General features: G+C 40.5%; 1 protein-coding gene across 1 annotated transcript; it reads right to left on the bottom strand.

Moving 5' to 3' along the window:
• Positions 1-615: 615 nt before the first annotated feature.
• Positions 616-12,031, bottom strand: LOC120536945 (tripartite motif-containing protein 16-like). The gene is made up of 6 exons (XM_039765520.1): positions 11,372-12,031; positions 10,135-10,230; positions 7,734-7,967; positions 7,474-7,627; positions 5,683-5,742; positions 616-2,256 (listed from the first exon to the last, which is right to left on the bottom strand). Exons 1-6 carry the CDS (start codon positions 11,948-11,950, stop codon positions 1,718-1,720), a joined length of 1,662 nt encoding a protein of 553 aa, XP_039621454.1. The 5' UTR covers positions 11,951-12,031; the 3' UTR covers positions 616-1,717.
• Between the last annotated feature and the right edge of the window lie 353 nt (positions 12,032-12,384).

Genomic DNA, 12,384 nt, shown 5'->3' with positions numbered 1-12,384 from the left:
CCATTAGCAAACAAAAATATTAATAACTTAAAAATATAAAACGAAATTCAATGCCGTTTGGAAGACTGAAACATGTCGATATTCTGTACAAACTGTGAAAAAATCAAAACAATCGGTGAGATTTTAATATGTTATTTAAAGACCTCTAAGCAGGCGCATTTTGGGTGACAGGTCCATCAGAAGGCTAAGACCTTGGCATTTTTTGGAGCAACACAATTTGCAATTTTAAAGATTGTTGACTTCTTAGATAATTATGTGTCGATTAATAATCGTATGTCTTCCCCCAGATACCTTCAATTTTTAACTTTTTTTCATGTTTTATGACCAAGACAATAGGTAGGGAACTTTTGTACCTTCAGCACTACAAAATGGCAAATAAAAAAGACAAAAGAAAAAATTCTGTAAAAAACGGTCATTAAATCGAAGAGCAGATTAACATAAATGCAAACAATGCAACTCCTGCTCTGAAAAACCAATTTAGCAATTTTTATGTGGACAAAGAGAGAAGGGTGCAAAACAGTCCTACCGTGCATCTATAGATGGACAGAGAGATTTTAGTATAGTAGGCAGGATAGATAGATAGATAGATAGATAGATAGATAGATAGATAGATAGATAGATAGATAGATAGATAGATAGATAGATAGATAGATAGATAGATAGATAGATAGGATCATTATTATTATCTTATATTATTGCTAGCCATGACTGTTAACTCCTCTGAATTACTTGATCAATTATATAGTATTTTTGATTGGATTGATTTGTTTTTTTCAATCTTTTTATACGACAGTGTGTGTCTGATGTGTTATAAACTCTATTAATGTAATGCATACAGTGCCCTCCAGAATGTTTGGAGCAAAGGCACATTTTTTTCTTTGATTTCCCCCTCTGCTCCACTCTTTAAAAATTATAAATCAAACAGTTCAGACATTGTGATTAAAGTGCACATTGCAGACCTTCATTTAAGGGGATTTGCATACACTTTGGTCCCAAAATGTAGAGATGACAACACTTTTTATACACAATCCCCCCATTTCAAGGCACCATAATGTTTGGCACAATTGGCGTCACAGGTGTTTGCAATTATCCCCCAGGTGGGTTTCATTTCTTCATCACTCATCATTAAATAAGATGAACACCCGTCTGAGTGTTGGTTCTTCACCTCTGATGTCAGAGTAGACTATCTGCTCCCTTAAATCAGAATGATTGGATATAGGCAATGAATAGAAAGATGTTTGGTAATGCAAACAGGGCAAAAAATTAGTTAAAAGCTTTTATCCGTAAATGTTTCTTGTTTTTTGTTCATTTTTATAACTGAATTATTTTCATATCCTGAAATGTATGCCCTAGATATCTTCAAAGGAGTGGCTGTACTGCTTTAGATTCTTGGGAGTTATACTCCAGTCATCAACAGTTGTGTCAGTGTAATGCCTTTGGTTCATGAGAGTCTTAACCCAATCATCAACACCAGAGATGGCGTTCTGCACTGGATTCTGAAGAGACAAGCCATAATCACAATTTCTGAGTGATCAAAGTGATGTGCCAGTTATTACTGATGGAGTTGGTATGATGTGCTGGATTCTTAAGAGTTTTGTCCATATTACAAATTTTAGAGTTAATCTGAAACACAGAATCCTTTTAACTTCTATCCAAATCATTATTAAAAAATTCCGTGAGCTGCATTGCATTCTCGAGAGTCTTACCCCATAAGTCATTAGTCGGAGAAGTCCAGCTGGCAGATTCTAATGCTTGAGTCAATTCCAATCCTAAATCCTGGATACAGAGGCTCACTGAAGGAGGCCTTGAACCTGTACAGTAGGGTCATGTTATCTGAGACATTATAAAATGAGAGAACGCCAGTGGGACAATTCAGATGCACTCCTATTTTTGAGCAGCATGGGGCCATGATTATTGTTTCCTTGTTATTGTGCCACATGGAGTACCGAGAATCCAAGCAGCACAAACACCAGGATTTGTCGTTGCGTCCAAGGCAGCACACATCGCCGTATCCTTTCCTACAGAGTCCTTTGTATGCAATTCCAATTTCCGCTCTCCTTCCACTCCACTCCACCTCCCAGTAGCAGCGACTCCCAATCAGACCTTCTGTGCAGAGTACTTGGAGCCACCAGTCAAATCTGTCAGCGTGATTGGGGTACGGGCTCTCTGTCTTACTATACGTCACCTTCCTGTTCTCTTCAGATAGATGGAGATTTGTATGTACTGTGTTAGGGTCCAACGTGAGCCGGCAGGAATCTAAATAGAGAAAAGTGAAAAGAAAAGAAAATCAAATTGAAAGTCTTATCTAAGAAAACAGAAAACACGCCGAAATTTGGTCCTATTAGTAGGCTTTGTAGTACATAATCCAAATGGCGTAACTGAAAAAATGTTTTATGGCTCTCCATTTAAACTACCAGCCGATGAGTTATCTTACGTTGACGGTAACTATTTAGTTAAAATTTTACCAAAGTAGCTCCATACACATTGATCAAGTATGAAAATAATGCAGTGCTACCATACAATCAATGTGGAGAACTGCTTTACTGTGCCAAGAGCGAAACTCATAGATGGTGGTCGAACAACAGAGAGCGATATTTGCCAAATTTTAACAAAAGTTTTAATGTAAGCCTATTTCGGAGATGATTAAAGTTTGAATTAAATCTGCCTTTAGCGATGCATCCAAGAGCTGCAGTCCTGTTGCTGTTTAGATTGTTTAATTTTACTTTGCTGCATCCGTGTTTTTTATGCTATGCCAGTTTGAGGGATATGACTGTTATCTACAGTATAGTGTAGCCTATGATTCCTATATGGGGATATAAAAGGTCACCCATAATAGTTATGGCTTATGTAGGTCATCAATTAAAAACAAACATCACAATATAAAACAGCAGTATAATGACCCAGTGGTTGCGGGAGACGGCGGGGTAGAATTAGCCTCTACACTGATTGCTTGTGAGTAGCCCTAAAAAGGACCATTTGGTGTCTATATTGTTTCTGCCCGCCAGTCAGACGTTCAGCAGTGAAACGTGCTCCCAGCTGCTTTGACCCTTCATGCACACCAACCAACTCCACCTCACCTCTTTACCCAGGTTCTGAGGCAATCCATACATCACACTATCCCCTGGCAATGTGAGCCAACCCAAGGCCAGGATCCACATCCACGGCTCATTGGCAGCTGTGCATCCAAGCAAATGGGATTTAGCAGCTAGGAAATGTGATTAAAGTGGTCTTCTAAGTGTTAAACTGTCCCATCCACTGTTACCTGCTACTCATGGTTTGCTTTATAGCTGGTGTCACACATGTGTGATTTGGGGGCAGCCAATGGGCCCAGCAGAGCATGACAAGGCATGGGATGGAAGTGCAGAACAGCATATTAATGCCTTTCTCTCTTCCTCAACAGAAAGCACAAAGACCCGAAGTCTGAAAATGTAGAATAGAACGTACCACAGATGACCTCCCGACAATAAAGCCCAACACACTTCCACATCTACTAACAGTCCTCCCGTGACGACTTCATTTCTGGTCCCTCTCTGATTACCTCAGGTTCAGCTCCAGCTCCAGAAGATGACATCACCTCCACTCCACTTCGTTTACGTCACCCTCATTTCCTCTACATCTGCTATTCTTCCGGTTCCACCTCCATAAAACCTCCCGCTGGCAACAATTCAGTGTCTTATGTGTATTTTCTATGCAATGACCGGTATTTCTAAGTCATTTTTACAGCTTGAGCAGTACACAGTATATGGGGATGGTTTCGCCCACCCTTAATAGATTCTGTCTGTGTTTTGTTGTTCACACTGGTTTCTACAGGTATTCCTGTCCCGTAAGACACTATGCCACCACCAGCAAAACGTGTCCCTCTGGGATTCAGACCCTGAGGCAATGCAATATCATTGGGTCAGTTGTACTGAGTCAGTGCAAGTCAGAGTCTGCATTGTTTCAAAAAATTCCACTCCCTCACCCCCAGCCCAGTGGGTTACAAATGTAGGCATTGCAAGCAATCTTTGCTTCTATCCCAACTGTCTGGAAAACGGAACTTGTCGTCCCTATCGGGAAGGGGAATGGTTATCCACCTGGATTGTGGCAACTACAGTGGGATAACACTGCTCTCGGTGCCAGATAAGGTCCATGCTAGAATTGTCCTCAATAGGATACATGATCACTTGCTCACCTACCAGCGACCGAAGCAGTCTGGTTTTACTTCTAAGAGGTCCATCATCGACTGCATCCTGTAACTGAAGGTTCTCATGGAGTGCATATGAAAATATCAGCACAGTTTCATTGCAGCCTTTGTTGATTTTCGAAAAAGCGTTCGACTAAGTTGATCGAACTGCCCTGTGGGACATCCTGAGACTTCGCAGGATCCCCCTGAAGTTGCAAGATATCATGGCTGGCCTATACATTGGTACTGTGAGTGCTGTGCAGAGTGGAGGCAGGACCTATTTGTTTTTCCCAGTTAACTCTGGGGTTCGTCAGGGGTGTGTTCTGCTCCTACTCTGTTTAATGCTTGTATGGACTGGGTGTTGGGCAGAGTCGTGGGGTCCAGCAGCTGTGGGCATCTGTTGGTGAAGAAAGATTCACTGATCTTGACTTTGCTGACAATGCTGTGATCTTCGAGGAATCAATGGAGGCTCGGATCGGGGCTCTCGAGAGACTGAATGAGGAGTCTGAGTGTCTGGGCTTGCGAGTGTCCTGATAAAAACCAAGATCCAGGCCTTTAATGACCTCTTGGGCATGGCCATCAGCAGTGTGTCTGTCTGCGGAGAGTGTTGAGCTTGTTGAGAAGTTTACTTACCTTGGAAGTGACATCCATGTCTCTGGTGACTCTTCCTGTAAGGTCCTTAGATGGATTGGGAGAGCATGGGGGGTCATGAGGCTGCTGAAAAGGGGTATGTAGCCCTCCTGATATCTATGCAAAAGGATGAAGGTCCAAGTCTTTAGAGTCCTGATGGTTGTGAGACATGGACGCTATCCAGTGAATTGAGACAAAGATTGGATTCCTTGGGTGCCGCTGGTTTAACTTTGTGTTGCTCACAGAGTCAAGAATAAGGAACATTAACTGCATTGTGAGGGACCATCAGTTGCAGCACTACGGCCATGTGGCGCGATTCCCCAAGGGTGATCCAGCTCGCAGGATCCTCATTGTTGAGGACCCAAGTGGCTGGACCAGGCCAAGAGAATGCCCATGTAACACCTGGTTGTGACAGATAGAGTGTCATTTCTGGGAGGTGGGACTGGACCGTGTGTCTGCCTAGGGGGTTGCCAACCAGGATCCCAAACTGTTTTGTCATGTGGTGGGTGCAACGCACTGTACCAGTGCATGTTTCCCAACCTGACCTGACCTCACCTTCATCTATCTAGTTCATCAAAATGGTAGAGCTGACTCAATTATCACCATACACAAACTCAGGAGGCCTTATCCGAACCAGACCAGTCACCTCATCATTTATTTCTGACTGCCTAACTTGGTAAAGCTGCACCAACTATTGGATAAACAGCTCAATTACAACATGTGTTTACTCCCCACCCAGGGTTGTGCCCAGTGCCATTGGAATAACCTATACAGTACAGAGGATCGAGCAGATATGAAAATGAATGGATGGATGGAGAGATGGGTGGAAGTAGAGTCTGTGATGAAACCTTGAATTTAGAATTCTCAATATTAAAACAAAATTAACTTACTTTTTAAAAGGCTACTTCTGGTGATCAGTTCCTGCAGGACGTAAACTGGATCTTCAGTACCTGATAAAAAACGTACAAAGTGAATGTGAAAATTGCTAAAGATGAGCAATAATCAACTTGAAAGTTGGGGCCTATGGAGGAGCAAAACTGGCAGGTCTCTCTAAACTGATAATAGAGTCCATTTCTCAGACAAACCTACTAAATAAGTTTTAGGAGTTTCTGGATAAGTTAAAGATTTTTTTTCTTGATAGAAAACAAGGAATGCTGCTCCCTAAAGCCTTTTTCACACTTCTTACCCGAGTTCTTTTCTGCACCTCAGTAATGTGCGTAATCGATACCACACTGGTAAAGTCAGTGCTATTTATACCTCTCGTTCACGTCACCATAAAGAAAAGAAGTCCATTTAATTAAAATGTGACATGCTATATATTTTCCACATGAAGATATATTAAAACACTGCATTATACATATTACTGTGCTTTCTTCACAGCAAAACTCAGTTCACGGAAAGATGCCGCTGCCAAAGTGCTTCCCTTCGTTATCTAGTAATTGCCTTATCCTAGCTGAGGATATGCACACTTCCAATGTTTTTTTTCCCCACTGGATATCCATATTTAAATAGTAAATGACAGACACATGCATGTGGAATTTAAGCAGAAAATGTTTCCAGAGAGGACCTAAATTTTTTTTTTTCTTATGTGAATGGCATGTATTTCGTCTGAACTGAAACATAATTTATTTTGCATATTTTTTTGAGTTTTGCTGTGAATTTCACGTGAATTGTTTTCCATCCATCCATTATCCAACTCGTTATATACTAACTAGGAAACAAACCACAGGCAAGGCGCCAGCCCACCGCAGGGCACATACACACCCCCACACACTAGGGACAATTTAGAATTGCCAATTCACCTAACCTGCATGTCTTTGGACTGTGGGAGGAAACCGGAGCACCACACAGACACGGGGAGAACATGTAAACTCCATGCAGGGAGGGCCCAGGAAGCGAACCTGGGTCTCCTAACTGCGAGGCAGCAGCGCTACCCACTGTGCCACCATGCCACCCGTGAATTGTTTTGCTCATCGCTATTAGTCCTTTCTCTTTGTCATTGAGTTCTGAAGTGAACAGTACTACGTAAAACAATTGGGATGGGTCTCCCCTAGACTTTCTCGTATACTCAGATATGGGGATGGATATTTGAGGACTAAACTGTAAGACAATGATATTTTAATATTATGTACATTAAAGAACAATGAACAACAAATCAAATCAAATAAATAATATATTAAACAATTATTATAAAAGTAAAGTTGAATAAATCAAACTCTGTGGCTGAGTGAATAAAAAGGTACCACTTCCGGTTAGCAGAAATAGCTCAAAAGTTGCCAGAAATCTACATTTTGTACCTAATATGCCAAATTTGGTTGACCTAACTGAAAGCGTACTCAAGTTATTATGTTTACATACACACACACACAGGGACATGATTCAAAAAATGGTATTTTCAGACTCAGGGGGATCTAAAACATCGAGATTAATCAAAATCTCGAAATCAGATTTTTGGACAATTACAATACCTTCCCTAAGAGAAAGTAAATCTGACTCAGGGAGGTCTAAAATGCCGAGATTCATCAAAATCTCAAGGTTGAATTTTTGGACGATTACAATACTATACTTCATATACAAGAAAGTAAAAAGGTTGTCTGCTTGTTCACCTGATAGTCCAGCCTTGCCCACTCTAAACCTCGGTGCACCCAGATACCTAACCAGGATGAACAAATCGGACTCACCATTAACTTTCACTAACTGCCTGCTGCTGATCTCCTGCAGACTCTTCTTCAGATCAGTCAGATCTTTCCTCAGAGATTCAGGAAGCAACTCTTTATTGACAGTGATGTGAGGTGGGGCTCCATCTCCTGGAGGCCAAGTGAGAGACGAGAACTTCTATATGAAGAAAGCAAAAGGAAAAGGAAAAGCAGAAACATGTCAGGGTGAGAGAAAGGTCAGTTTTCTGGTGTCCTTCAGATTTGCTGTGATGCTGTTGTGTTACCTGGAGGAAGTGAATATGGTCGTCAGTCTGCAAAAGCTTAGTCAGCTCAGCATCCTTTCTCGTCAGCTCCTCTATCTCCTTCTCCATTCGCTCTATGTGCTCCTCAGTCCTTCTCACCTCCTTCCTCTCATGTTCTCTAATCAGTGTAGTCACCTCTGACTTCAGCCTGTCGATGGACTGAACAAGTAAACTGAAGACCCCCTCTTGTTCCTGCACATTTGTTTCTGCAACACACTAAGCACAAGTAGGTATTTTAGCACTTTGTGATATCAAGAACATCACGAGATAACTTATTTATAGACAGCGTTGGATCACGGGTATGAAACTTTAGCAACATGTTACAGCAATGGTATCATTTGACTTGAGTCAAATCACTCCTCACATCCAAGGCATTTTTTTGATCCCTCATTTTAACTTTTTTCAATTTTGTATTGAGGGTTCTTTCATAACAAAGAGTTATGTGTTAGTTAGAATTACTAGACCTTCAATGAGATCGCCCAATTATCTATTTCTTGGATCTCCATTTTTCATCTCAAGATCATGGACAGCTAGTCTGCTCCTTCCTCAATAGGACTGAAAGAAAGCAGGAATCCACCTTGGAAGAGCCGCCAGTCCATTGCAGAGCACACTCATGTGCACTCCTGTTCTCACACTTACTACACTAACATTGTTTTCCTTGATATTTTAACATGCATATTTGTGGGCCATGATGTAAAGCATCAGGTTTTGCAATAAATACAGTACAGAAAGTTTGAACACACCCAGAAATGTTCTTGTTTTTAAAAGAAATTGATATTAGTTGCTAAACAAGATATCATTACATTGATTTAAAAGTACAGCCAAGACATTACTAGTGTTGTTAATGGCGATTACTGCTTGAAATGACTGACTTTTAATTTATTATTCATATATGACTGCAAGGCTCCATTTTCAGCAGCCATTCCTTCACAGTCCTAATGGCAAACTCTCTTAGTGTATCTTTAAACAGTCATGTTTATAACTAATTGGTTATTAGAGAAACCTTGATGATTGCATTAGCACTGCTGAAATGTTATTCTGTTCACTTGGGTTCAAAATGGCCAAAATGAGAAAGCATTCTCAAGAAACATGCTAGTCTATTATTTTTTGCAGAATAGATTATTCTGTGTTTATCCCCAAAGAGTTCCTAGTTGAGAACACATTTCTTTCTTTAATATATTTCCAAAATTCAATGTCTTCCACACTAGGTAAAGGATCAAAAATCAAAACACGCAATCAACAAGTTTCCTCCTGCCTGGTTCCTGGCTCAAAGAGGTCCTAGTTGAGGACAAATTTCTTTCTTTAATATATTTCCAAAATGTAGTCTATTCTACATTAGGCAAACAATCAAAAATCAAACATAACATCATATTCATAATCACTGACCTGAAAATTGCTCCAGGGGTGATGTACAATGGCCAGCTTTGTTCTCTAATCTCCAAAGGTCACGCAAAAAGACAGTTACCCTTGAGGATTAATACAGCATATCAAATACCAAATAGTCTAAAATGATACCCCACATACTTAGGTGTGAAATATGTCATTTTAACTCTCTGGGACTGGTTCTTTGAGGGCAAGGGCCATCAGTAAAGAATCAAATATCATAAAAATGGCAATGTGATCAATAACCTCGACAAATCATAAAAAGGCACTCTATATGCCTATATTACCGTGTCCCATTGCTTGAAGCAGCATTCCAAGTTTTGTGTAAAGGAGTAACTGACCCCTCATTTCTCATTAGGGCTGAATCCCTTGGGTCAGTTGAAGTGGCATGCACAACTTCAAGTCTTCCTAAACATTTTTGATGAAAACTTATATTGGTTTACTCTTTTATCATAAGAGTATACTTTCCTGCATGAATATGCTCCAAACAGTGAGGTGTTTTCAGGTCTAGAGGATCACAAATTGGGAGGAACCCTAAAAAAGCTTGAAGTCTTTCATAACTAGACATCAAGAGGAGTTAAACAGTACATCATACAGTATGTGAGGTTTTCTCGTACCGGTGAGTCAGAAGATGCCAGACACAAAAAACTGAAGTGAATTCAGGGCATTCAGAAGTAGTTCCTACAACCACAGTGTGCATTCAGTGAGAAACGTTGCTGCTTCAGTTTCATGAACTTTGGTTGAATTCCAAACCCATTCACGATCTGGGTGATGTTCGCACATTCTCCTTAGTCCTAGTTGGTTTACTTTAGATACCCAATTTTTTAGCACATTCTAAAAAATTCATTGTGCCCTCTTATGGCATGGTGTCTTATCTATTGTTGTTTTCTACATCTGGACCAGCTTCTCGTTCCCTGCGACCATGAAACTTGAGTCCAAATAAAAGAGGATGATTGACAGACATGATGACGTGGTTTAATTTCTTCCCACTAAGGCTTACCTTCAGTTCCTTAGCTAACTGCTTTGCCTTTGCCACTTCATCTTCTCTCTCCTGGTTTCTCTTCTTGATTTCTTTTAGTGTCATAAGCACGTGGATCTGAGTAGAAATAACACAAATGAAATGACATACATCTACTGTATATGAATTTAGATCAATAAACTTGTTTTTTTTTTATGATATACCGAAACACAAGTCCTCTTATGTAAAAAATGACACACAGATCTGAGGACCTTCATTTGAAATGTTTGGTCTCCTGCTCACATCTCTCTATTATATATATAAAAAAAATATTTCGACACGACAAGACTTTTTAGGAGATGAAACATGACTTTTTGGAAAAAAATTTTCAAGTCCCATGAGACAAGAATATTGCCGTGATATTTTTAAAAGTCACTCCTTCCTAGCAACCATTTTCAAACAAGACCATGGTCCTCTCACTTCTCAGTCTTGTGAATGCTTCCTGTGCCCTCAGCTCTTATAAATGTTAACGCTTTCCTCACTTTAAGTTCCCGATTAAAGAAGATGTATTATGTCCACATCTTATTGAAGAATTTCATCACGAAGGGTTATCAACAGAAAAAATGAGTACACGGGCAATCCTAGCAATCCAAATGAATTTACGCCAAAAATGTTAGTCGGTTACACAGCAAATTGGTTAAATGCGTATCAACAGACTATACTGAAACAGTTGGTGGTGATCGTGTGGAAGATGAAAACAACAACTTACAATATCACGAAAAATATCTACAATCGTTAACACTGTCCGGTCTTCCTCTGCACGAATTACTGTAGAAAGAAGGATGTATCCAAGAAAGGTAATGTAGTACATCTCCCGTGGATAACATTACACACCAAAGGAGATCTTGATATGCCATTCGTATGAAAATGTTAACAGTTTCCTGTTAGAATAGCTTTTGCAAAGACAGTTAACAAATCTCAGAGGCAAACATTCGAAAAGTTGTTTTATTTAATAGAGTGAAAGAAACGAAATTCAATCACGGGCAGTTATACATCATGTGAATGCAAAAGTAACACTTCACATGAAAATTAAAATCTGTTTAACCCCATACGTGAGCAGCAGAACTGCAAAGAGGCTAACGAGTAGCACAGGCAAAGCCCCCTAGTGTTTAAATAAAAATAAGGTATCATCTTTGTCATTGCCCATTTATGTCATTTCAGCTGTAATAAATCATTGAACATTATGAGGTTTCTGTCCCAACCCTAAGCTCTTCTCTACCTGCTTGTCGGCTCTCTCGGCCTCTGGTTCCACCACCTCGTGATCCTTGTGTTTTACTGCAGCACACAGCAAGCAGACGCATGTCTGATCAGTTCTGCAGTAAACCTGCACTGGCGTCTGGTGCTCCTTGCAGAGCTTCTGCTGCAGGTTTCCAGTTGCCAGCTCCAGTTTGTGTTTTTTCAGAGCCTCGGACTCCATGTGAGGCTGTAGGTGAGTCTGGCAGTAGGAGGCCAAGCAGGTCAGGCAGGTCTGGACAGCTCTTTCCATTCTCCCAGGACATACATCACAGTATACATCCACAGGTTCTGGAAAGGCCTTACCAGGAGATGAACTTCTACTCTCCGTCTTAAACATTTCTACAATTTCAACCAGCAGGGTGTTTCTGCGAAGCAGAGGCCTTGAGCCAAACGTCTCACGACAATAAGGGCAGCTCCATTCCCCAGTATGATCCCAGCAGGCTTCAATGCATTTCTTGCAGTAGTTATGACCACAAGGGATGGTGACGGGATTATTCAGGATTTCCAGGCAAACAAGACAAGAAAACTGATCCTTAGATGGTGCAATGTTTGATTCTTCCATTTTATTTTTTGAGTTATAAATCGTTGCATAAAGTGAAAGTGAAGTGCTTTGCCCAAGCGTTCAGCAGGAGTGTTTAATTTTGTCTTGCTGCTGCTATTATTACCTTCAAAATAAAAGCAGGTATGCAGTGGAGGGAGGATCAAGTTTAGCAGGGTGGACCAGTTCTCTATGGAGGAGGTCCGGGTGTAAACTCTGGACAGGCTGCATCAAGTGTCTGTTTTTTTTAGCTATAAATATGTAACCTATATCACAGACATTCACTTCTATTCGTATGACCTTTGGGCAAGAAACCCTTCAGTGTATTAGACAATGGCAATCTTTGGCTATCCAAAGAGCTCACAGTTACTATATGTTGCTTTTGATTCCTGTACGTCTTATCATTTTCCTCTGATGATGACACCTGGAAAGTGTGGAAAGCTCAGGAATCAAAGACT

This window comes from Polypterus senegalus, chromosome 10, assembly GCF_016835505.1.
Source record: "Polypterus senegalus isolate Bchr_013 chromosome 10, ASM1683550v1, whole genome shotgun sequence".
NCBI lineage: Eukaryota > Metazoa > Chordata > Cladistia > Polypteriformes > Polypteridae > Polypterus > Polypterus senegalus.
The sequence above is the reverse complement of the archived record's forward strand: the minus strand, read 5'-3'. Positions and strand labels throughout refer to the sequence as shown.